Source organism: Abramis brama (genome assembly GCF_963993115.1).
Source record: "Abramis brama genome assembly, chromosome: 14".
Classification (NCBI taxonomy): Eukaryota; Metazoa; Chordata; class Actinopteri; order Cypriniformes; family Leuciscidae; genus Abramis; species Abramis brama.
Window position 1 is genome coordinate 17672833 of NC_139976.1, and position 23847 is coordinate 17696679.

The 23847-nt window shown below is 37.1% G+C and overlaps 1 protein-coding gene across 7 annotated transcripts in view; it reads left to right on the forward strand.

The window, feature by feature from the left end:
* mrtfab (myocardin related transcription factor Ab) overlaps positions 1 to 23847 on the forward strand; it is a 40392-nt gene that overhangs the window by 10889 nt on the left and 5656 nt on the right. For 2 of the 7 annotated variants that reach the window (XM_084134835.1, XM_084134838.1), the window contains exons 4-12: positions 12575 to 12640; positions 19816 to 19871; positions 19960 to 20035; positions 20621 to 20767; positions 21134 to 21294; positions 21616 to 21732; positions 21842 to 22092; positions 22845 to 23016; positions 23289 to 23684. In XM_084134835.1, the coding sequence (XP_083990961.1) occupies positions 12575 to 12640; positions 19816 to 19871; positions 19960 to 20035; positions 20621 to 20767; positions 21134 to 21294; positions 21616 to 21732; positions 21842 to 22092; positions 22845 to 23016; positions 23289 to 23684 (1442 nt within the window). Of the gene's footprint in view, positions 1 to 1926; positions 2147 to 10720; positions 11186 to 12574; positions 12641 to 19815; positions 19872 to 19959; positions 20036 to 20620; positions 20768 to 21133; positions 21295 to 21615; positions 21733 to 21841; positions 22093 to 22844; positions 23017 to 23288; positions 23685 to 23847 lie in introns of those variants that run through there. The other 5 variants (XM_084134840.1, XM_084134839.1, XM_084134834.1 and 2 more) reach the window with 5 other exon arrangements.

Consider the following 23847-nt stretch of genomic DNA (forward strand, 5'->3'; position numbering starts at 1 on the left):
ATGTTGTTGATTTATTCAATGTTTTTGTGACTCTGCCATTCCAGAACTGCAGGAATGGCAATAAAGTTAAAAGTTCCATGTAGAAGCGCATGGCCTGCAGTCACCACTCCCTTCTTTCAGTCTTCAGCCCCCCCCGAGCTGCACTTCATTGAGGGTTAGATTTTAGTAGCAGACATGTTAATGCAGGAACTTTCTCTTCTCCTGCACAGAACAGAAGTGATCCCTGTTAAGGCTTTTGGAAAACTATGCTGGCTTTTGCATACATTTGTTATTAGCAAGTTTATATGCACTGAAAGTTTTAGCCACAGAATATTTTCTGACAAAAATGCCATAAAATTATTTTTGTTTTGTCAAATAATTAGCTTTTTTAAATTGGTTTAATGTTTGCGACTTTGAGAAAAAACTGAACACACGTAAAACTGACGCAGGTTTAATTAGATATAATGTAAACGACTTTTATGTTGATGGTAAAAAAGGTCACATTTACTGTTGATGAGGCACATGTACCCTCTCTGAGATTGAATTTTCTATGAGAAATCAAGACAGATGAGGTCAATTGCACAGTAAATTCACTGCCTATGGAGGCATATTGTGGTCAGAATTGAAAAAATGTAAAAAAAAAATATATATATAATAATTATTGTATGGCATTCAGAATTGAATTGAAAATGCCTTTTCCAATTCCTCAATTTGAATTTAATTTGAATTGAGGTAGCGTAAAATTCAAATTGCAGAAAAGCAACATTTTAAACAGATTTTTTAAAATTTACATTTCAAAATGTAAGTTTTGGCCCAGTTTGTCGAGAATTTTCAGTCAAGAATTTATATTTAATTGCATCACTTTTGGCAAGCCACATTTAGCTGGAAAATTTATAAAAAACAATATTATTTCATTCAGAATTGAATTGAAAGTGCCCTTAAAATTACAATTCAAGTCCTGAATTTGAATTGGATTGGAATTGAGGTAGCAAATAGGATGCAGAATTAAAATGAACTTAAAGGAAGGGTATGAGATTTGCAAAACGGCCGGCAGATTTTGAAAATACACAACTCAAATGGTCCTACCTTCTTTCCTCCAACGCTGGCCCTGACTCCATCCATTCGAAGAACATGGACACGCAATGGATGGGAGGGGGATGGGGGGAGGGGGTGCGACCGTTTGATTCACGAACTTACTGTCCAATGATTCTAGGTGGTCTTGGAAATGATTGGCTGGAGTTTTTCGAGTCCTGCCCTTTCCACAGATGATTAAATTGCTTAATTTTCATTTCAGTGCTTCTAACTCAGTGGCTGTAAGTGGGTTAGGAATAGGATTTCAAGTGATTTTGAAAAAATTGACAAAAAAGAGAATCACATACCCCATCTTTAAATTAATTTTCATCAAAAACTAATTTTTAACTGAAAAGCAGTTTCAAATAGTTATTAAATAAATAATTATTTTTAATTATTTTATTTTATTTAAAGAGCATTTAGCGCTAAGAACTGTTTAAAGTGAATACGTTTGGGAGGGGGAACAAAGGCCTGAGGTAGGGTGTGTGTTGGGTAGTCGTCCTGAACACTTGATTGCATAACTTTGTGTACAGAGCTGAAATCCTTCCTCGGAAAGCAGGCGGTCAGGAGAATGACGAGGGCCAAAGGTGATCTGGAATGTGTTTTGGCTTCAGTTTCTGGCTTGTAGTTTGCACACGTTTTCTTCTGTAGTAAACGAGTGACCTCAAATCAGTACACAAAGTTTTTGATCTCTCCTCCCCACTCTCCTGGAATGAATAAAAAAAAAAAAGGCTTCAAGGAGCAGGAAAACTAGGAGTTACTCAACATAGCTGAAAGCGGAGCCTGAAAGCAGCACTTAGCCAGTAATAAGGAAGAAACCGACTCGCAGAGACACAAACACTTGTGCTAACACACCCACATCTGTAGGGCGTGCACACACACGCCAGCTCTGAGCGGAGGAAGGTGAGGGGCGCACAGACACACCCTGTGTTCTTGGATCTACTGCGGGAATTATCTCTCAGCAGAACAGCCTGGAGTTCAGTCAGCCAACTTCATTCAACTTGCTCTGTTGTCCGGTCTTGAAATGGATTAATAAAGTGTGGACGTGATTGTATCCGTATCCTTCTGCAGTGGAAGGATATGGCCATACATTCAGGTACAGTACTTGCACGTTTGGGATTTTGGGAATTAAGTCATGTTGAGGTGAGGTGTGGTATCTGTGGTTGAGGTTTAACAACTTTGTTAATAGTTAAGCCTGCTGTTTGTGAAGTTCTGCACAGGATTTATTGCTGTTTGAACTGAGGTCTCACTAAAACACAACATTTACTAACTCTTGAGCCAAAGCAATCCAGATTTTTAGCTGTTGAAGATGTTAAGCATTTTTTTTTTTTTTGTATGGAAAATAACAGTTTTCCTGATAAACTGTTGTGGAATGAGACTGATTATTTATTCCTCATGAGTATTCATTATAGTAACCATTATACGTTTAATTTGAACTTCATCCATTAACTTTTTATTTATTTGCCTTTATCTGGACAATTAAGAATCAGTGTTATTTTAGTATCATTTATATACTATCATGGTATTTATTTTGAATTGGCATTTATTTGTCAGATTTCAGTTATTTTAGTTTTAGTAATTTTATGAAGCATTTTATTTCTTTTTTAATATTTCTATTTGTTTATTTTTAATTAAGTTTCACAAATTTTACTACAACTTTAACTTATTTTATTTCAGCTGGCAAGGCAAAATTTCTAATTTCTAGTTTTGTTTTTTTAAGTTTTGTTTTTTGTCTAATATTTATATTTTTAAGCTTTATTATAATTAACAAAAACATTTTTAATAGTTTTAGTTTAACCATAACACTTTTGAGCATAGACAGAAAAGAAGGGGTGTGAGAAGGGGAAAGAAGACATGACCCATGTCGGATTCGATCGTCCTGAAGATGATGATAACTGAAGTTCATTTTTTGTGCATGAAACTTGCAAAGAAACAGAGATAGCAGAATATATATAACCTAAAAATCATTCATTTGCCTGTGACACACCCCCAAACACTTCAGAGCATCAAAGCACACTTACTTGTACTTCTTACTCTACTACTCTTTTCTACTTTCATACTTTCAAGTTTCACACTATCATACTATCAGAATGATACACTAGAAACAGATATGTGAAGAGCCCACCCTGGAATTGCTCGAGCTGGCTGCTGGAAAGGGCGGGATGTGTCAGTGATGAATAGGAGTTTTCCTTCTCTCTGTTGTTAAAACCAGCTGTTTTCTCCCTGAGGTCTGGCAGTGGAGCTCAGGGCTTTGGGGAAAAGTACAGACTCCTTTTGGGACAGAATGTCTGGGTCAGCAAGACAAGGAACCATACAGAGTTACCATGTCATGTTTAATGCTCTTCGACGGCGTTCTGGCAAAAGTCTGTGTAAAGAGTGATTGATTATCTGCGAGAATCGCATCCTCCAGATGGAGATTCCTTGACGTGAGTTATTAGATAAAAGAAAGTTATGTGGACTTTCAAACCTTTGGTGCCAGTCACCATGAGATGCTAATGTTGATTTTTAACTGCAACTGATGGATTGATCGAAGCTCTCTGGAAATTTTCAGTCCCATTGCCACAGTTAATATTTGCAATTGGTATTTAAAGTGATATTTTTGCATAAAATGCATGATTTGCATGCTTTCCAGAGCACAGTTACTCTGCAGTGGGTTTTGCACTGTCTTTGGGTTGTGCTGTTATGTAACATCTTAGGGATGCTTGCCAAGTTTAACTCCAGCATGCTTACACAGGCCCTAAACATAACAGGATGGAGGGAGGAACAGGGAAAAGAGAGCCATTGCTTTGCATTAACTACACACAATCCACAGTTGGGCTTAATCCTCAAGCAGTCATCTAGGCATCTTCTGTCTCGCATACTAAAAGGTCAGGTGAATCATAACACTGGAAAACACACCTTTGCTTATTGTGGTGTTTATGATGAAATGACAACTTGGCTGACGACAGGATGAATGGATATTCCAGGAACAGAGAAACTTCCTAGAATTATCTGGCTTTGTTGTTAAGAAAGAAGTGTGTACTTGTACTTGCAGGCACAGACAGAACCTCTGGTGGTTATTAAAGTGGCCTTTTTAAGATTACGTCAGTTTAGAGCTTTAATATATTTGATTTGTTCGAGTACAGTATGCCAGAACCAATAATGCACTCATGTCCTCGAGCTATGAAAAGTGCTTTGTCAGATAGACATCCTCAGTGATACATCCAATGCACAAAATATCTGCATACACATAACCCTTCAACCAGATTCCTGGTATATCATGATTTCACACAATCTAACTTTAATGTCATATATAGTAGCCTATATGCATGCACACACACAGTAGGTCAGTAAGATTTGTTTAATTAATAAAATATTTAAAAATGGGCAAAAACAGTATTGGAATGATTTCTGAAGGATCGTGTGACAACTTTTAAATTGTAATAATATTTCACAATATTGTTTTACTATACTTTTGATCAAGAAAAAAACTTTGCTTGTGCTCTGATATCCCGAGCGATATTGATCTTACAAATGCGTAATTTAGTTTTATTGTTTATGTTTAAGCTACTGGACATAAACAGGAATACGAGGGAACCACTCCTATCAACTGCTTTGTTTTTGTCTGTTCTTGTATTTCCAGCTTATCGGCTGAATTGATAGCATCCACTGACTCATTCACATATCAGTGGTTGTAGATTGATTGCACATGATTATATACAGAGAGCACCTTTTGTCACAAAACAAATTATATCCTGGTGAAATCTTTCCGCAGGATTTCCATCTCGGATAACGTTTGCAGAATTTGGGGAAAATATGCTTTTGCTTTTCATTAATTCTCTGCAAAAACAGTGTAAAGGAAAGTGTGGTGTCAGATTTCAGTTGTGTTTGAAAAAAGTGACACCTTTACAAAGGACACAGAAGATAATGATCAGTGGGACAAAACTTAGCGACTCTCCCTTACCAGACTAACAAGTCATGACAGGCCAGGGTTAGTTAAATACACAAGTTATTTTTCAGGTTTAAAAGAATGTGCATTGTTTCATGGCAATTATCTGTGTATATCGGTAATGACACCACAGATCAAAAAACAACATTGTATCCTAACCCAAGTCACAGTGTGACAATTTCCAGCAACAAGCAATTTCTCCACACTGAATGTGAAACTCCTATGCAATGTGTCACAATTGTCCAATCAGAATTAGAGACCACAAAATATTGCTTTATGACAATTACAATAGTTTTTTTCTATATTTCCAAAAACATATGCATAACCAATTTTTATATATATTTTTTTCTGATTTTAATTAATTGTATATTATTTAATTCATTTAAAATGTATTAATGTATTATTTATTTAACTTAATGATCACACTTTAGTTTATGGTCCAATTCCCTTTATTAACTAACTACTAACTATGACTTTTGCCTCAGTAAACTCCTAATGACTGCATATTAATAGTTAATAATGTAATTGTTAAATTTAGGTATTGGGTGAGATTAAGGGATGTAGAAAATGGTCATGCAATTAATATGTGCTCTATAAATACTAATAAACAGCCAATATTCTAGCAATATGCATGCTAATAAGCAACGTGTTAATAGTGAGAACTGAACCTTAAACTAAAGTGTTACCAACTTAGTTCATTTATTATTAATAATAATAATAATTTAGTAGTTATTTATGCAATTTATGTTGTTTTTTCATCTTTGTTTTCAGTGTCTAAGCTGCACTTTTCTCTCAACCTGTCTAATTATAGGATATTTGATGTAGAGTTATGAGAAGCTGTATTTTAAACCAACAGGATTTCACAGTGGGTGGGACTACCCTGCACAACTCTTGCAGAACTACGCTCAACGTTGCTTTGTGTCACTTCTGGTTAAGACATGGTGCATGTTTTAACTATGTAAAGCCTGACATGTGAAATAATAGTCTGAAAAAATCTTTTTTCCTTTTTTTCAAATTCAGCAGTTTATTGAACCTTTACACAGAATCTAAACAAAAAGTTTGTAATGTTAATCAATCAGAGGTGTAAAGAGTACCTGAAAACCATACTTGAGTACTTTAAAGATACCTTACAGCGAAAATGACTCCATTACAAGTTACAAGTCACCAATACAAATCGCTGATTCACCAACTACCTGCTAATGCACTCGCCTAAAGTAACCTTGTTGAAGTTTGGGTGAGTAAAGGTGAAATAGATATAGAATAGGAGAACAAGATATAGTACATTCAATGCTCTTAAATGGCGATATTGCTTCTTTATAGCAGATATAAACAGCTACAGAAAGGGTTAGGTGCCATGCAAAATGTAACAACAAATTGCATTACTCATCACAAATGCATTGGAATAAAGAGTACATATACTTATTCAAAAAATATAGTCAAGTAGAGAGTTAAAATCTTACAAACTACTTTGTAGTTACATTTTTACATTTACTCAAATACTTTACACCACTGAAATCAACAGTATGGCAGACTAATGATATTTAGATTATTATCAAAGTTCTGTAGTTTTTTATTGTGGCAGCAAAACATAATGCAATGCAGTACAATGATGATTAGAAGATGTACAAAAAACATTTCTTAAAAGCTTGATATCATATTTGATGCTCAAATTTTAACATGATTTTTCTGAAAGTGATGTATGTATAATCAAGTAAACCCAAGTTGTTTCAGTCCAGATAGTGTTCATCCTGAAATATTACTATCGATATAAAATTTGATCTTGCGTCAACCTTTATAGTTACGATTTTTTTTTATAGTTACGTCAGTTACAATTTCACTGCAAGTAGCTCGTCCTGAAGGGGGACATTTTTAGAATTACACTAAAAGGCCTTTTACTTGAAGAATAAACTACTAATCAGAAAAAATAAGGCAGAAGATTGGTACAATGGTTTTTCAGCAAAGTTTTGATCATCTTGATAAATTAGAGACCTTAGAAATGTGCATATTAAATATCATACAGTAGGCTTTGTAGGGTTAAGTCAACTCTAGAGTTGTAAAGCCTAGAAGGGAACAGTATGTATGAGAACGTCAAAACCTATAAAAATAAGAGTCATGATTTGCAGAGATGCTGGAAAGTAGGGCAGGAGGTAGAGAGGTTTGGGTGACATGAGTTCAGAAAGATGTTATGTAACACATTCAGAAAAACGGGAGAGCTTGGACGTGAACCTCTCTTCTTCACTCGTCTCTCTCTCCTCCCATAACCTCATTTGTTGAGCTCAATCTAACGTCCCTTTTGCGCTTTAGCAACATATATTACTGGAGTCAGGAACTGGCCTGATTTTCTGTGTACTCTTTTCGTTCCTTCAGATTTTCACTCTTATGAAAACTTGTTTCTGGCGCCCAATTTGGATTAAATTGAGGAGATTTGTTGTATAATCCTGTTTTGTGTGTCTGGCTCTCATGTGCTTATCATTTTGATGACTTTATGGCAGTAGGATGCCTTACGTCATTGTATAAATGAAGGCTGCATGAAAACTGGTCCTCTAACTTCTGGCTAGTGCTGGAAAATGAAGTAATGATGACGGTGTTTCCAGTAAGTGATTGAAAGCAGAAAGGAAAATAGGAGCAAGAAAAGTATTTTAATGTGTTGTAAACATCTAACAGTAAAAAGAAACTGATTCTCTGAAAATAGAACCGTGTAGATGTAATAGAAAATCAACCTCTCCATTTTGGGATTGAGGAAATGTTTTCATTACTTTGAAGAAGAATTACTAAGAAGCTCAGGTTAATTTAATCTCAATATAAATCTTGTAAATGCCAAAGCGGATGTGACCACTGCAAAATCTGTATCAGTTCTGTATCATAAGTTAACTTTTGCCAGTAATGATCAACCAGCATTGGTTCTAACTGTCATAATGAATTGTTTGCATTGCTTGTAATAAAAACTACATCGCATTACTCATTTGGGCGTTTTAGATCTGTCTGAGAGCCAGATGAACTTTGGTTTTATTATCTGTGGTGCTTTACTTGATAAAGGTGGTGTTTTGTTCTTCGCAGTGACTTATGGGCTTAGTATAGACTGCACTAAACTTCCTCTGTGGTCAGTCGGCACTTCGCAGTGCTTGGCCCTTCTGGTCAATGACAGCATGAGTGTCAACTGTGATGATCACAGCGATGAGCTTGTGGGCTAAAAGCAGATCACGCTAATGTTTTTGTCTCTGGGGAGTCTGTACATAGTGACCTCCATTCCGTATAATATAATAATATGACTGTTTATCATTAGAGCACACATTTTCATATTTAATCTGAACGAAAATTATAGTGGCCAAAAACTATTTATGGAAAAATGTTTATATATTTATAAAAATTGTATATATTTATAAAATGTATATATATATATTTTTATTATATATATATATATATATATATATATATATATATATATAAATAAATATTATTATTATTATTATTATTATTATTATTATTTATTTTTTTATTATTTTTTAAAAAATAAAAATATTTTTTATTTTTTATTTTCTATTTTCCAGAAGAAAGTCACACAGGTTTGGAATGAGTGTAAGTAAATGATGACAATTTTAATTTTGGGGTCAAGTATCCCTTTAAAGCAACACTAAAGAACTTTTTTTTTACCGTAAAATAATATTTCCAAAATCGTATCAGTTGTTCATCAAGTCGTAACAGGGTGAAAGGCACTTCTGGATTCGCTTTGCAGCCCTATATCTGCTATAACCGCACTATGCAAGTTTGCCAGATCGGGTAGCGTTTCTGTACATAAGAAACTACAAATTTGACTTACTTTACGGCACGCAATAGTCATTATTTTGTTTTTCTTCGTTTCTGATGTCGCAATACATCATGCTTTCATAAAATCATGCAACATACTCTCCCTTGTCGTTCATTCTAAAGCCGGTGCTGGTTAAACAGCGAGTGTGCGTGTGACGGTAGGCTGCGGTAGGCGAAATTATTTACAACAGCGGTAATGGACAATTCCGCTTCCAACCTGTAGGGGAACGGAAGAGGAAAAGTTCTTTCCCCCGTCATTGATGCAATTTTCTGGCAATACATATTTTCCCTTTTATACGGTAGAGGGCACTATTTCGCATCTTCTGAAAGAGTACAGAATCTTGGTTTCGCGAAGAAGCAAAAACAAGCAATACATATGCGTAAGCAATGCTTCTAATGTGATCATCAAATATTAAACGCATATATATCAAAACTGCCTAAGGTTACAGAATGAAATGTCAAACCTATGAAGAGGTTTAGGACTGTGCAAGCTTTGGGGCTGTTGATGGGCGCGATCTACTCAATCTATGTTTTGATCATCGTTCTGAACCCAGTCCGGGCATAGACCTTGACAAAAAAAAAAATTCTCAGCTTTTATTCTTGGGACCATGAGAGTTTTGTGAAAATAAAAAATCCTGGGCTGGCTGGCAGCTTTTTTTAAAAAGAATGCTGGCGGGGAAAGAGTTAGGTGATTAACATATACTTTATCCAAATTTACAATTGCCATCCTTTAGTGTTTTGTTTCTTTGAACATTGTTTTTGTGTGTGTTTGTTAGAAAATGTGCGTGAGTCATGTTTGCAAGAACTCTAGCGGAGGGTAACCCTATCCAGTGCTTGCACAGGTGATACTGAGCTGAATATAGAGCCTTTTGGCCAGCTGGCCTTACTATTTAAAACCCGGGTGGGGGGATGAGGGGCTTCGCCAACAGTCCAATATGTGTGGTGTAAGTGAGCCTGACAATTCCTGACTTTATCTGCCAGAAAGTAAGGAAAGGTCAAAGGAAGCCCACATTCTTCCTGTGACCTCCTTCCTTCCACTCTCTATGCTCATGTCACCAGGACTCCCGAGAGCCCCGCATAGAATTTTATCTTTTTACATTTTCATGAAAAATGAATGACCACAAATTTATTTTTCATTTAAAAATATTATAATCCTTAAAATAATGTATCGAAAATATATTTCGAAAAAATAATGTATAGAAATATTTAAAATAATATTTCGACAGAAATATTAAAGGGCTACTTCACCCAAAAATGAAAATTCTGTCAGCATTTACTCACCCTCATGTAATTCTAAACCTGTAATACTTTCGTTCATCTTCAGAACTCACATGAAGTTATTTTTATTGAAATATGATTTCTGTCTCTCTATAGACTGCTATGCAACTACCACTTTGACGCTTCAAAAAGTTCATTAAGAGAATCGAGCACTTTAGTCCAAATTTTCAGAAGAGACTCGATCACTTTATATGATGAACAGATAGAATTTAGGCTTTTATTCGACAACATATTCGATAACATTTAACAGAAGCTCAGCCGAACCTGCTGGACTTGAGAATGAACCTCATTGGTTCTTGCGGAAGCTCAAACGTGCTGCGTAACCCGAGAATGAACCTTGTCAGTTCTCGCACGTCAAGTGAACATACTTGAGCTTCCAAGTTTACCATATCTTATGTGTGCGTTGATGAATGTTTATATGTGAATAAAAACCTAAATTCAATCTGTTCATCATATAGAGCTCAATTAAATATTCAAAACTATAGTAAGTGGTTGGTTTGGGTTTTTGACCCAATGAAATGGAGCTGATGGGGTGAATGGTGGTCTACAATATTGTAGAGTGTAAACGAGAGGCAACAGCTGAGCTGAAGCGAGCGTTCATTGGCACTCAGCGGACCCTCCTCTGTGTATGAAGGCGAAAGACACGCTGTTCTGTGAATCTCTTCTGCTGAGTGCAGAGCAGGCTCTGTGCTCTGCCGTCCTCACCTTTGTGCATTTGCTTCATTTTCTGTCTCTGCGTGACGCAGTTGCGGAGCTTCTGCATCCATCTTTGAGAATAAAAGAGGACAAATAAGAGGATCAGATTTTGGATGAGGAAGAAACCAAGTGGAAGCTGTCTGTTCTTCATTTCTTTGATTTGAAACGCTGTAAATACTGTTGTTGTGGACTAACATACCTTGCACCGAGCAATCCATTTTCCTCACTTTTGGACCATCGATGGAATATCAGTTTCGACTTTGAGACATTTGCAGAGACTTGCAACACTGGATAAAAACATGCTGGACACTAACCACTGCCTTCACATTGATACTTCCTCTTTTGAGGATCAACCCATCCAAAATGATCAAGAGAAGATGTCTTGGAGTCTGGACTGTGACAATCATGCATATCATAGCCTCAAAGAAGGTGGGCCGTGTTGTTTTTATGCTTTTACAGAGTATAAATAAAGCACCCTCCAGGTGGTGCACCCAACTTAACACCTTGAATTTAGCTTCATTATTTGCTCATCCCGAATCTCAACACGTTAGACCTGATTATTCTAGTGTCTTAGTGGTGAGATCACCCCAGCTGCTCGTACAGAGCCAAGAGCGAGCACCGGTTGACCTGCAAACTGTGCCAGGCCTAGGGATTTTGTGGATGGTCAGCAAGAGGCGTGTTTAATTAAGACCCCAGACACACAGGCACTTGGATTACCCAGTTGGCAGCATGATTTGATTTTTTTTTTTTTTTTTTTTTTTTTTTTTTTTTAGATCTGAATGTTGACATCACACTTTCCAGGTCTCCCACAGAATTTTCCAGGCTGGCAAAGAGAAGATTGAGAGAGTGTTGGCATTTAAAAGTGTCTTATTGATTTACAGTATCAGGCCAGGTTGTTGGAGAGGTGCAAGAGGGCTTGTGTTTCTTCTTCAGTAGCTACAAAAATAGTGCTTAGCAACGCTAAGGAGTGGGTGGTCAAAAACAGCTGTTAAAATGAAGTGAGAATAGGAAGAATTAAGAACAAATAGTGGAACTTTATTCAATTTGCAAGTGAGAAACGGAGTGGGTGTTCTGGAATTTCATGGGAGCTTGTGACAAAAAAGGGGCCCTAATTTTAAAGCGCAGGGTTCACATCCTCACAGCTGATCGTCAAAACAGCAATTGGTTTTGTCACCTTACACCTTAAAAATAAAGGTTCCAAAAGGGAGTGAATGGTTGGTCTTGGCATGCTGAACTACAGTAATTGAGCGCAGACAGTGTTCTGGTTTCATGATCCCCAAACGTAGTGGCTGTGAAGGTCAGAACAGCTGACCAGTGCACACAAAGCAATGCCATGTGGGTGATGATGTCATTGTGTCAGGATTGACAGGTGCACACCTCTAAAGCGTCCCGGGATGCCATCAATACTCATGAGCCACATCCCTCCCAACGTGGCATTTGACACAATGGTACCGTAACGGCTTCTTTTCACAGAACAAAGCAATAACAAATCTCAAAAGCTGCCTACACACCACCACCCTCTTTATAGTCATTGAGCAACTTACTCAATGTATTGTGCCTGCATGCAAGTTCCTGATTTGAAGAACGCCTATTGCCTCTAGTTTGAAAAAGTGGCTGTGTGTGGTAAAAACGGGAAGTATGAAAACCACCCAAACAACCTCAAAATTCACAGTCCCTCCCATCAGCATTCACCCTTTAGTTAGTAAGAAACCGAAAGAGCTCTCCGGTTGAGCTCTTGTCTTGTCTATGTTATAGTCATCTGGCTGCAGCCGTCTGTCATTCTCTGTATCTGAACCCTTTTCCTCTCTCCCCATGCAGTTCTTCAGCTCAAACTACAACAAAGAAGGACGCGAGAGGAGTTGGTCAGTCAAGGAATCATGCCTCGTAAGTCACATTTATGTCAAGCATCACACGTGTTTATATATACATATGTTACATATACATGTACTTGCTGCAAATGCAGATTGCAATGTATTAGGTTATTAATTTGGGGAATGTTTGTGCAGGCTTCATATATTAGTATAAGTATTTGGACACTTAATGTATGAATTTCTGTGCATTATATATCAAAATATCACACTAATGGCGTTTATTTTATAGTAATATAGCATAAACACTTGAAGTTTCAGGTGAAACAACAAATATATTCTGCAAAATTAAGCTTGTGGTTAATCTTATAAAGCCTACTGTATTGTATTTGATGCATGAATTTCTAAGGCCTCTAAGTTATCAACATAATCAAAACTTTGCTGAAAAAACTGTTGTATATATCTATATAATCTACTATATTCCTTCTGCCCTGTGATTGATAATTCACATTAAGTTGCTGTTGTGGTGCTGCTATAGCCACATTCTAAGTATTTCATGTTAGTGTAGTAAAGGATATTGCACCATTCAAATTAATTATTTCGACAATGCTTATGTAGAAATCAACGCCATTTCAAAATAAAAAATATTAAGCTATGCATGTTTCTGACAGTATGTGCATTATTATGCATGTTGTTGAGAAAACATAGACTCAAGCTGGCATTAATTGATGGGACAGTCCACTAGCTGTGGTCTAGCATGTCCTTAATAGAACACTTGACTCTTGTTTGCCAACAGTCATTGTGAAAGGGCTTGTTGTGTTATCAGGTGGATCTACTTCCTCTATTGTTTCCACTTCCTTATTCTGTGTTCTGGTCATCAGGCAAGAGGATTTGCAGTTTTCACACTGTGCTTTCTATGTAGTCTCTGTGGAAAGGAGGAAGTTCCCCAGCAGCTCTAGCTTTGCTCTTTAAAAGCGTCAGCCAAAAATGAACTGTTTATTTAGCTTTATACAGTATAGCACTAAACACTTACATTACAATATTATTTTACAATAGCACCATTTTGCAAGATTAAATGACATGGCATGCACATTTTCATGGCTCATGTCAAATCCAAAACCCCTCCATTACAGCACACATAAGAGCAGAATTATAAATTAAGATTTCGTAACTGTTTAATGTAACTATATAAGGGTAGCTGACACATTATGCGTCCACTGACTTTATCAAAGTTTTTAGATTAAAATTGATATTGAATGTCTAAGGGAAAGTTTATTCAGAGGCCACTGCACTGGTCTAACTAAACATTAGTACTACATACAGTGGAGAAAATAATTATTTGATCCCCTGGTGTTTACCACTTACTAAGAAATGAAGGGTCTATAATTTTTATGGTAGGTTTACCAGACAAAACACATTATATAAAGGTTATAAATTGATGAGCGTTTGATCGAGTGAATAAGTATATGATCCCAAACCAACCAGTAAGAATTCTGCCTCCCACAGATCGGTTATGTGCCCATGTGAAACACAGATTAGTCCTGTGACTTTTAGAAAGTACTCACAATATCATCTCGTTATGTGTATAAAAGACACCTGTCCACAGAATCTGTATCTTCCATTCCAACCTCTCCACCACCATGATCAATACCAAAGAGCTGTCAAAGGACATCAGAGACAAGATTGTAGACCTGCACAAGGCTGGAATGGGCTGTAAGACCATGAGCAAGAAGCTTGGAGAGAGGGAGACAACTGTTGGTGCCATTATTCGGAAATGGAAGAAATACAAAATCCATCAATCGCCCTCGGCCTGGAGCTCCATGCAAGATCTCACCTCGTGAGGTAAGGATGATCATGAGAAAGGTGAGGGATCAGCCCAGAACTACACGGGAGGAGCTTGATAATGATATCAAGGCAGTTGGGACCACAGTCACCAAGCAAACCATTGGTAACACACTACACTGCAATGGATTGAAATCCTGCAGTGCCCGCAAGGTCCCCCTGCACGTGCAAGCCCGTCTGAAGTTTGCCAATGAACATCTAATGATTCAGAGAAGGCTTGGGAGAAAGTGCTGTGGTCAGATGAGACCAAAATTGAGCTCTTTGGTATCAACTCAACTCGTCGTGTTTGGAGGAAGAGAAATGCTGACTATGATATGGAAGTAAAATAATGTCAAATGTTTTTGAAATAAAAAGCCTGTTGAATTGCACTACTTGAAAAAAAAATAGGCATTGCATTAACCATGCTTGCATTTTAATGCATTGTATTTTTAGGGCTTGCATTTTTATGGGCTGAAATTCAACATGGTTGAATATTTAAGCTGTGAATATTTCAATTAAAAACATTTCAAACACCTTTTCATTATTAAAAATTCAATAATCCATATTCACCTTTCATATTTCATATTCAAACTGTTTAAAAATACAACCAATAATATTCCACAGGCAATTTTCGGGCCATTTTATTTCGCTTTGCAAAATTCGCTTCCACAAATTCAGTGGTTCAAATTCCACAGTAAATTCAATGTCAATGCCGAGCATACTCTCCATCTGCTGTTAGTCAACCTCACCATCAGATGGTGCAAAAGCGCTTGTTGTTGACGAAGACATTCATTCATAAAATGGAAATGATTATCTGTGTCAGTAAGTATGTGCAGAAAATATGATAAACAACACACAAAAGCTGTGTGTTTATGTTTCATTCAATAACTTCATTGTTAGGCCTACTTTCCCTGTGTATTCTACATGTCATCAGCTTTCTCTACCATGAACAGGATTATAATCGGTTTCCCTCAATACCTCATACTCAAGGATTCCCCTTCAGTTGGGACAAAACGCTTAACGTATAGCTTAATGTACTAATACAGTGATATGAAAGATCAATCTTGCACCTTATTGGGGAAGTAGGCTGTAGGCTACTATATAGGCTACAGGCAAGCATGGACTCAGAATATGAACTTGACGCGCAAAGTTTCATGCTGAGCGTTTCGTGATATACTGGCGATATACATGTAAGCCTACTGGTGATATACATATACTGATATACTATATATAGTATGCCTACGTGTATTGCATTAGCTTAAACTGTCATAGCACTTGCATATTGTTGTCCTATTGTTAATTTAACTGTAAATCACTTTGGATAAAAGCGTCTGCTAAAGGACTAAATGTAAAATTGGCTTGACATTGGACATTCGCACATTTAGGGACCGTCTCTAAAGTTGCATACAACATTGGCGTACACGTTTCTAACTTCAATAGCAAACTTAAATTTATTTGAATAAATATAAAAAATCCAAAGGGTGCGCATTATGCCTGACACTACATGAACACTTTACAGTTGGTTTTATGACTGTAAGTCGTTCTATTCAAATGCTATCGGAGTTAGAAACGTGTATACCAAAGTCGTATACACTTTAGAGACGGTCCCTAAATGTGCGAATGTCCAACATCAAGCCAACTTTATGCCAGTCTATCACTGGGAAACGCTCAGCTTTGCGCGTTATTCTGAGTCCATCTGCTTGCCTGCGAGTTTGGTCTTTTACATCACTGTAGTAGATTAATCGACGTTAAGCGTTGTATATGTCCAGAAGTATTGAGGGAAACCCTAATAGCCTGCATGCAGCACATCGGCACAATATAAAGTTATGGCAACTAAACAACCAAGAGAAATATATGTCAACCTCAAAAATGTAACATTGGATCTGTACATCCGCATCAGGGAATAACATTATAATCTCGTTCACGGTAGAGAAAGATGCATGTAGGCTACACAGGAAAAGTAACCGTGAAGGCACTGAATTTAACATAAAACAGCCGTCATAATAATCACAAATACACTTACATTGCTGTAAATGAGTTTTATGAATGAATGACTTGCTCTAATTGTGCTGGTCTTCGTCAACAACACGCGATTTTGCACCATCTGATGGTGAGGTCGACTAACAGCAGATGGAGAGTATGCTCGGTAATCTATTGCTTTTCCTGCAGTTCCTGGACGTCAATGTTGAATTTACTGTCGAATTTGAACCACTGAATTTGTGGAAGCGAATTTGCAAAGCGAAATAAAATGGACCGAAAATTGCCTGTTGAATTATTATTTTTAAACAGTTTGAATATTTTGGAAGTGAAATATGAAAGGTGAATATGGATTATTGAATTTTTAATAATGAAAAGGTGTTTGAAATGTTTTTAATTGAAATATTCAAAGCTTAAATATTCAACCATGCTGAATTTCAGCCCATAAAAATGCAAGCCCTAAAAATACAATGCATTAAAATGCAAGCATGGTTAATGCAATGCCTATTTTTTTCAAGTAGTGCAATTCAACAGGCTTTTTATTTCAAAAACATTTGACATTATTTTACTTCCATACTATGACCTCAAGAACACCATCCCTACAGTCAAGCACGGAGGTGGAAACATTATGCTCTGGGGCTGTTTCTCTGCTAAGGGTACAGGACGACTTCACTGTATTGCGGGGCTGATGGACGGGGGCCATGTACCGTAAAATCTTGGACGAGAACCTCCTTCCCTCAGCCAGAACACTGAAGATGGTTCGTGGATGGGTCTTCCAGCATGACAATGACCCAGAACATACCACCAAGACAACAAAGTGGCGGCTCAAGAAGAAGCACATTAAGGTCATGGAGTGGCCTAGCCAGTCTCCAGACCTTAATCCTATAGAAAATCTGTGGAGGCAGCTGAAACTTCGAGTTGCAAAGCGACAGCCAAGAAACCTTAAGGATTTAGAGAGGATCTGTAAAGAGCAATGGAGCAAAATCCCTCCTGACATTTGTGCAAACCTGGTGACCAACTACAAGAAACATCTTACCTCTGTGCTTGCCAACAAGGGTTTCTCCCAAAGGGTACTAAATTATGTTTTGCTTGGGGATCAAATACTTATTTCACTCACTGAAATGCAAATCAATTTATAACGTGTATATATAATGTGTTTTTTCTGGATTTTTTGGTTGGTATTCTGTCTCTGTCCGTTAAAATAAACCTACCATAACAATTATTGACCTTCATTTATTTGTAAGTGGGCAAATTTACTAAATCAGCAGGGGATTAAATAATTAAATTCTCCGCTGTATGTATTGTAAGGGGATTTACAGTCAAAGACCCAGATATGATGAATGAAGACCCGGGGTCAGAATGATAATAAATTGAAAAAAAGTTTTACTGAAGATAGTTTGCAGTTTCATCAGCAGAAGTCAGCTTCAAGACTCGCACAGGAGTTTGTAGGCCGCCCCGCTTACAGTTACAAAGATCAAAGCAGTTATACCCTACACCAAGGTCTAAGCTACGTCCTTGCTTCAGGTTGAATGATTCTCAGTGGCTAAGAAATAGATAAACATAGTAATTTTCCACACATATACAGATAGACTGAAGCATATCTCCATCGATTATGTGGCTGACACTCAGACCCTGAAGTTAGGCACGTCGTGACCTTCCAGGTCGTAGATTTGGGCGCCAGCATGTCCAGAACAACAACTCAGTCAATCTCAAAAAATGCCAGTGGTTCCTTAACCTGTAACCAAAAAGACTAACACACACACCAACACACAGCTTTTCCAAAGTTGGATTTGGCCAGGCTCTAACTACAAACAGGAGAGTCGTCTCAAAACATCAAGATAATAAGTTCTTTCTTTCAAGGAGAGGACACTTTAATATAACACAGTAAAGTAAAGCTTTAACTATGAAATGGTCACTCAAACTATTGGTTCCAATGACCCTGTGACCATAGTTGTCAGGGTACCCTAGAAAAACAGATGTATGTATTGACATGTTTAAACAAGTCCTTAATTCATTTCTGGAAGCCGGGCTAAATGAGCAAACACTGTTACTGCATTCAGATATCAAATACAGGCATTACAGAATACATGAAAAGAACATTTTAGTAATCACACTGGTAACTTCTATAACTAAGTAAAATCTCATAAGCCTGGAGAAGTCATTCAACTCATGTAATATTTATAAGGAAAAATATTGATTAATACCTTATAATCACTCATTACATAAACATTGAAGCAGCATTGTATTCCAGAATCCACCCCCTTCAGTATCATCATAGGGAGGAATCTTGAATCTTTTTTGTTTAGGTCAGATTTGTATTGTCCCCCATTATAAACTTTCAAAAGCTTATGGTCATAAGATTTTTGAAAGAAGTCTCTTATGCTGTATTTGTCAAAAACACAATAAAATAGTAATATTGTAAAATATTATTACAATTTAAAATGACTTTTTTTATTTTAAAATGTGATTTATTCCTTTATCAAAGCTAAATTTTCAGCAGTCATTGCTCTCGTCTTTAGTGTCATAATTTTAACATGCTTAAATCGTACTGACCCCAAACTTTTGTGCAGTACTGTAGGTTTATTATTGCAAACTTCTCTTGCACAAAGAATAGGCGGATGATCATTGCTAACCATAGCTTGTGGTTTTGGAAATTTCATGAATTTAGTTACCCAAGCTCAGCTGTTACATCACATTGTTATTCTGTGTTATACCTTTTACATTACAGCTCAATCGCATGTGCAGTTTTCTGTTGTTGGTTTTTGTAATTATCATTTTCAACCTTTTTAGAGAAATAATATCCACTGTTGTTGTAGTGAATATTTACTGCACATACACTGTACTAGTATACTTTACTACCAATGTAGGAATATACCTGTCTGGTATACTGTAAGATGACTAGTGGCAAACTGTTTAGCAAAAACTATAATTACTATTAGCAACTAAATTATTTTAAGTCTTTTAAAATATATACATTTTGACATCCCAAGTACATTTTCATCCATGCAGATTGATGCACACACTTGCTGTTATTTATACTGACCTCCCTTTGTTCTTTCAGCAGGTGATTTGAGAGTCTGATATAAGTGGAAGTTCTCTTTTTTTTTTTTACGTATGACCTTTCAGAATGACCTTTGACTAGTTTTACATTCTCCTTACATAGTTCCTCAATATCGAATACGAGACGTTGGCCTAGAATTGTGTACAGATACAAGAGTTCTTGAAAAGTCATAGCAGTAATTGTGAGAAAACACAATATGTATTGGGCAGCTGTTTGGAGAAGTTTAGCTCACGCAGGAAACATTCTGGTGTTTTCGCTCCATCTCCCGCACCCAATCTTGAATACTCTGCTGATTAATCTATCGAGTACCTGACAGTCACAATGACCAATATGCACATCAGTCCCTGCGACTGAACATCAGGAAGTAAGTGCATCTCTGTTTCTGTACACAGCTCTGAAGAGTCCGGCTGCCTTCCACGAACAGAGGAAAAGTCTGGAGAGAGCACGCGTAAGTGACTTTATCTCTTTTTTCACTTGCTTCTCATCTTTGATTGACGCTTTTGTTGACACAGTTGTTTTCTCTTTTACTGGTGCAGACTGAGGATTACCTGAAGAGGAAGATCAGGAGTCGGCCAGAGAGGTCAGAACTGGTCAGGATGCACATCCTAGAAGGTGAGTCACATCATTCTCTTTTGAATATTAAAATAGAGTAATAGTAAATGGTCAACATATTTAATCATTTAAACTTTCTTTTTTTTTATCTATTGCACGTCGTGTTTCTGTTATGTAATTTCTGCCTCTTGCAGTTGCAATGGACCCTTTTCACAGACTGTAATGATGATTTTCCAGTTATTAACAAAAGTTTTTTCCATTTTATGTTTTTAACAAACGGTTGTGCATTTATAACACTAAACTGTTTTGTTATATTTTGCATTACATTTCAGAAAACTAGTTAACCACTGTAATCAATCCCTCTATATTATGCTATTAGAAAGCAAAATGTATATCTTTGTTGTAGTTTCTATTCACCACTATATAAGTTTGCCCAACTATGACAACTTCTGAGCACCCTAGAGTTTTGAAAAAGGTCCATAGCCATTATCTCATCTTGACCTGTTCAGGAATGAAGGAGCTGTCTGTAACTTCTATATTCTTTTGTATTATTTCCATTTCTGAATTCTCAGAGGGGAATTTAGGTGGTATTTACATAGAAGGAAGTGATTCAGTTGTTAATGATTCGATTTGTTTCACCCGCAGAGACTTCAGCCGAGCCCTCACTGCAGGCCAAGCAGCTGAAGCTGAAGAGAGCTCGATTGGCAGACGATCTCAATGATAAGATATCTCACCGCCCTGGTCCAATTGAGCTCATCCACAAGAACATCCTGCCTGTGCACGCACTCATTGGTTAGTCTGTAACCACCGTCACAAACAGTGTTTATGTTGCACGCACTATTACAGCTATGTCAGCTTTGTTTGTTGCTGTTTAAGCACCATAAGCATTTTCTCCACAAATGACAATAATGCAAATCTATTATTTGCAAATTTGACAAAAGCAGGAAACTTTAACTATATTTCTTGTCAATAACATCCCTTTCGTTTAAATTGTGTAACAGTTGAACAAAAAATGAGTCAATTTGTTCACTTAAAAGATTCACTCACATTGATTCATTCGCAATCCAAATATTAAATCTAAGTTTAGTTTTACTATCATTAATTTCTTAAGTGTGTCTAATGCACATATCAGACAACTAATTTTTTGTGTATTATCAGGTACCGAGTCTCCGAAGGGTGAGAGCTCCTCATTGGATGAGGACAGTAGTGATGCGCTGTCACCGGATCCCCAGTGCAGTCAGGACTCTCCGTTGGGTCTTGCTCCTCAACACTCCCCCTCTGATATGCTGAATATGAATGGAGACCTCTCACCATCTCAGGTACATTCCTGTTTCAGTTGTTCAATATTAGATAAGTGGAATATTTATTTTGTCCTTTCAGTAAGCTAGAGGGCAGCACTGCTGTACAATTAAAGGGACAGTTCACCCAGAAAATTGTCATCATGTTGTTGTAAACATGTATGACTTTCTTTCTTCTCTGGAACACAAAAACAGAAATTTAGCAGAATGGTCAAGGTTTTTTTTTTTTTTCATTTGGATTGTTTCTAATTATTTTTGCTCACAAAGGAACATATGCAGAGTTGAGGACAATGTAATGTTTTCAAGTTCACACAACGTATTTAACCAGTGTATATATTGTAGTTCCTCACTCAGGCCCCACCTCCTCCACTCATTGCAGCCGATGCCTCTCCGCCACAGAATCTAACCAGTGAATTTACCATGACAAACTCTTCCCGTCCACCGACGGGACATACAAAGGTAAAGCAAAAGCCATCAAACCTATCATCAGTTTAATTTTCAGTCTAAACCAATTTCATCACTCATGCTTCTCTTTTTTTGTTCCTTTGCTTTTTCTCACCACAAGCAGCAGTCTAAGTCCAGCACAGATCGAATCTCTCATCGATCCAAGAAACCCAAAGATAACAAGCCCAAAGTGAAGAAACTCAAATATCACCAGTATATCCCACCTGACCAGAAGAATGACCGGGAGCCTCCTCCTCAGCTGGACTCTTCGTACGCCAAGATCCTCCACCAGCAGCAGCTTTTCCTTCAGCTTCAGATCATCAACCAGCAACAGCAGCACTACAACTACCACACTATCTTACCTGCCCCTCCAAAGTGAGTACAACCACACATGATATGGATTCATTTTACCTGATCAAAAATACATTAAAAACAGTAATATTACAAACTTATATTATTTTCTTTTATTGCAACCGTTTTCTATTTTCCTGTGATACCAAAGCTGAATTTTAGCAGCTATTACTCTAGTCTTCAGTGTCATGTGATCCTTCAGATCTTTATTTATTATCAATGTTTAAAACAGTTGTGCTTATTTATATTTTTGAAGAAACCGTGATTTTAAAAAAATGTCAGATTCTATTGATAAATAGAAAGTTCAAAAGAACAGCATTTATTTGAAATAGAAATATTGTGTTACATTTTAAATGTCTTTACTGTCATGTTTGATCAATTTATTGTATCTTTGCTGCATAAAATTATGAATTGAATAATAATAAAAAATAATAATGTACAAAAATCTTACTGACCCTTAACATTTGAACAGTGGTGTATGTCTGCTAGAGCAGTGGTTCTCAACCACTGTTGATGTTGGGTCCTCATGACCCAAAAATGGGTCACAGATCTGTTTTGATTCACAAAACATTCCAATTTATATGCAAATAATAAAATGCATAATTATGATAAAAGTAAACAGACAAACCTTTGCTAGATAAAACAAAATTTGATCCAGAATACATTAAATGAAGGTTACAAAATCTCGGTTCTGAAGCAAAGCCACCGTTCTAGAGAAGTGTAGACATAACTAACTGATTTACCTATGAAACAAAAATAAATCTGTTCAATTCCAGACTTCCTGCTGAACAACAGCAACCATCCACCAGTCTGGGCCCCTCCTCTTCCCAGACTATTTCCACATGCTCAACAGTCTCCTCCAATCAGAATGGGCCCAATCGTCAGAGCCAGCCTACAGCAGGAGGAGCTAAGCCCAGCACTTTACCCCCAAATCTGGATGAATTCAAAGTGGGTAACAGGTGTAATTTATTCACTTATACTAAAGCAATAACAGTGACCACTTAATTTCTTGGGTGATTTTGGGTCCAGAAATATTTTTCCTACTTTGTCTTTAGTGCTTTAAAAAAATCTTAATGTAGATTTTATGAGGAGGTCAGATTTGATCATGAACCAAAACAATATTACAATATTAGTCACAATATTAGAACCATTGGAGAATTTGATAGTGTTGCGCACTACTGTGGATATTTTGAAACTGAACTGATTGATCTCGCTTTCAGGTTGCAGAACTTAAACAAGAGCTCAAACTGAGGGGTCTGACAGTATCTGGAACTAAGAACGATCTTATTGAACGACTGAAGAACTACCAGGAGCAGAACAATGGATCATCAGCCGCAGGAGCTGCAGCTATGAAAACTGTGCCTGCTCAGTTACCGCAGGTGTCAGTTCAGTCATCTGGTGCCACCCAACATCAAAACCCGAAAGACGTGTCTGCTCCAGTGTCTGCCTTTTCAATAGCGGCTACCACTAGGGTCCACAGCACAACTCCACCACAAATCATGCGCTTCAGCAGCACTAGCTCCTCTCCTCCTGTATCTCCTACCCCCTCCGACCGCTCTCTGGCTGGATTGAGTCCAGATGAGACCAGCTGCAATGGGGATGTGTTTGGAGAAATGGTAGGTCTGTGTGTTTGAAGATGCACAGCAGAAATGGTTAAAAGAAAATTAGGGATGCACAATGTATCGGTACCTTTTTTTAGTTCATTGGTATCTTTCAGTGTTGGATATATTCAGTTCATGCTCATTTCCCCTATTTTCACACACTTAAATTTAACCTTTA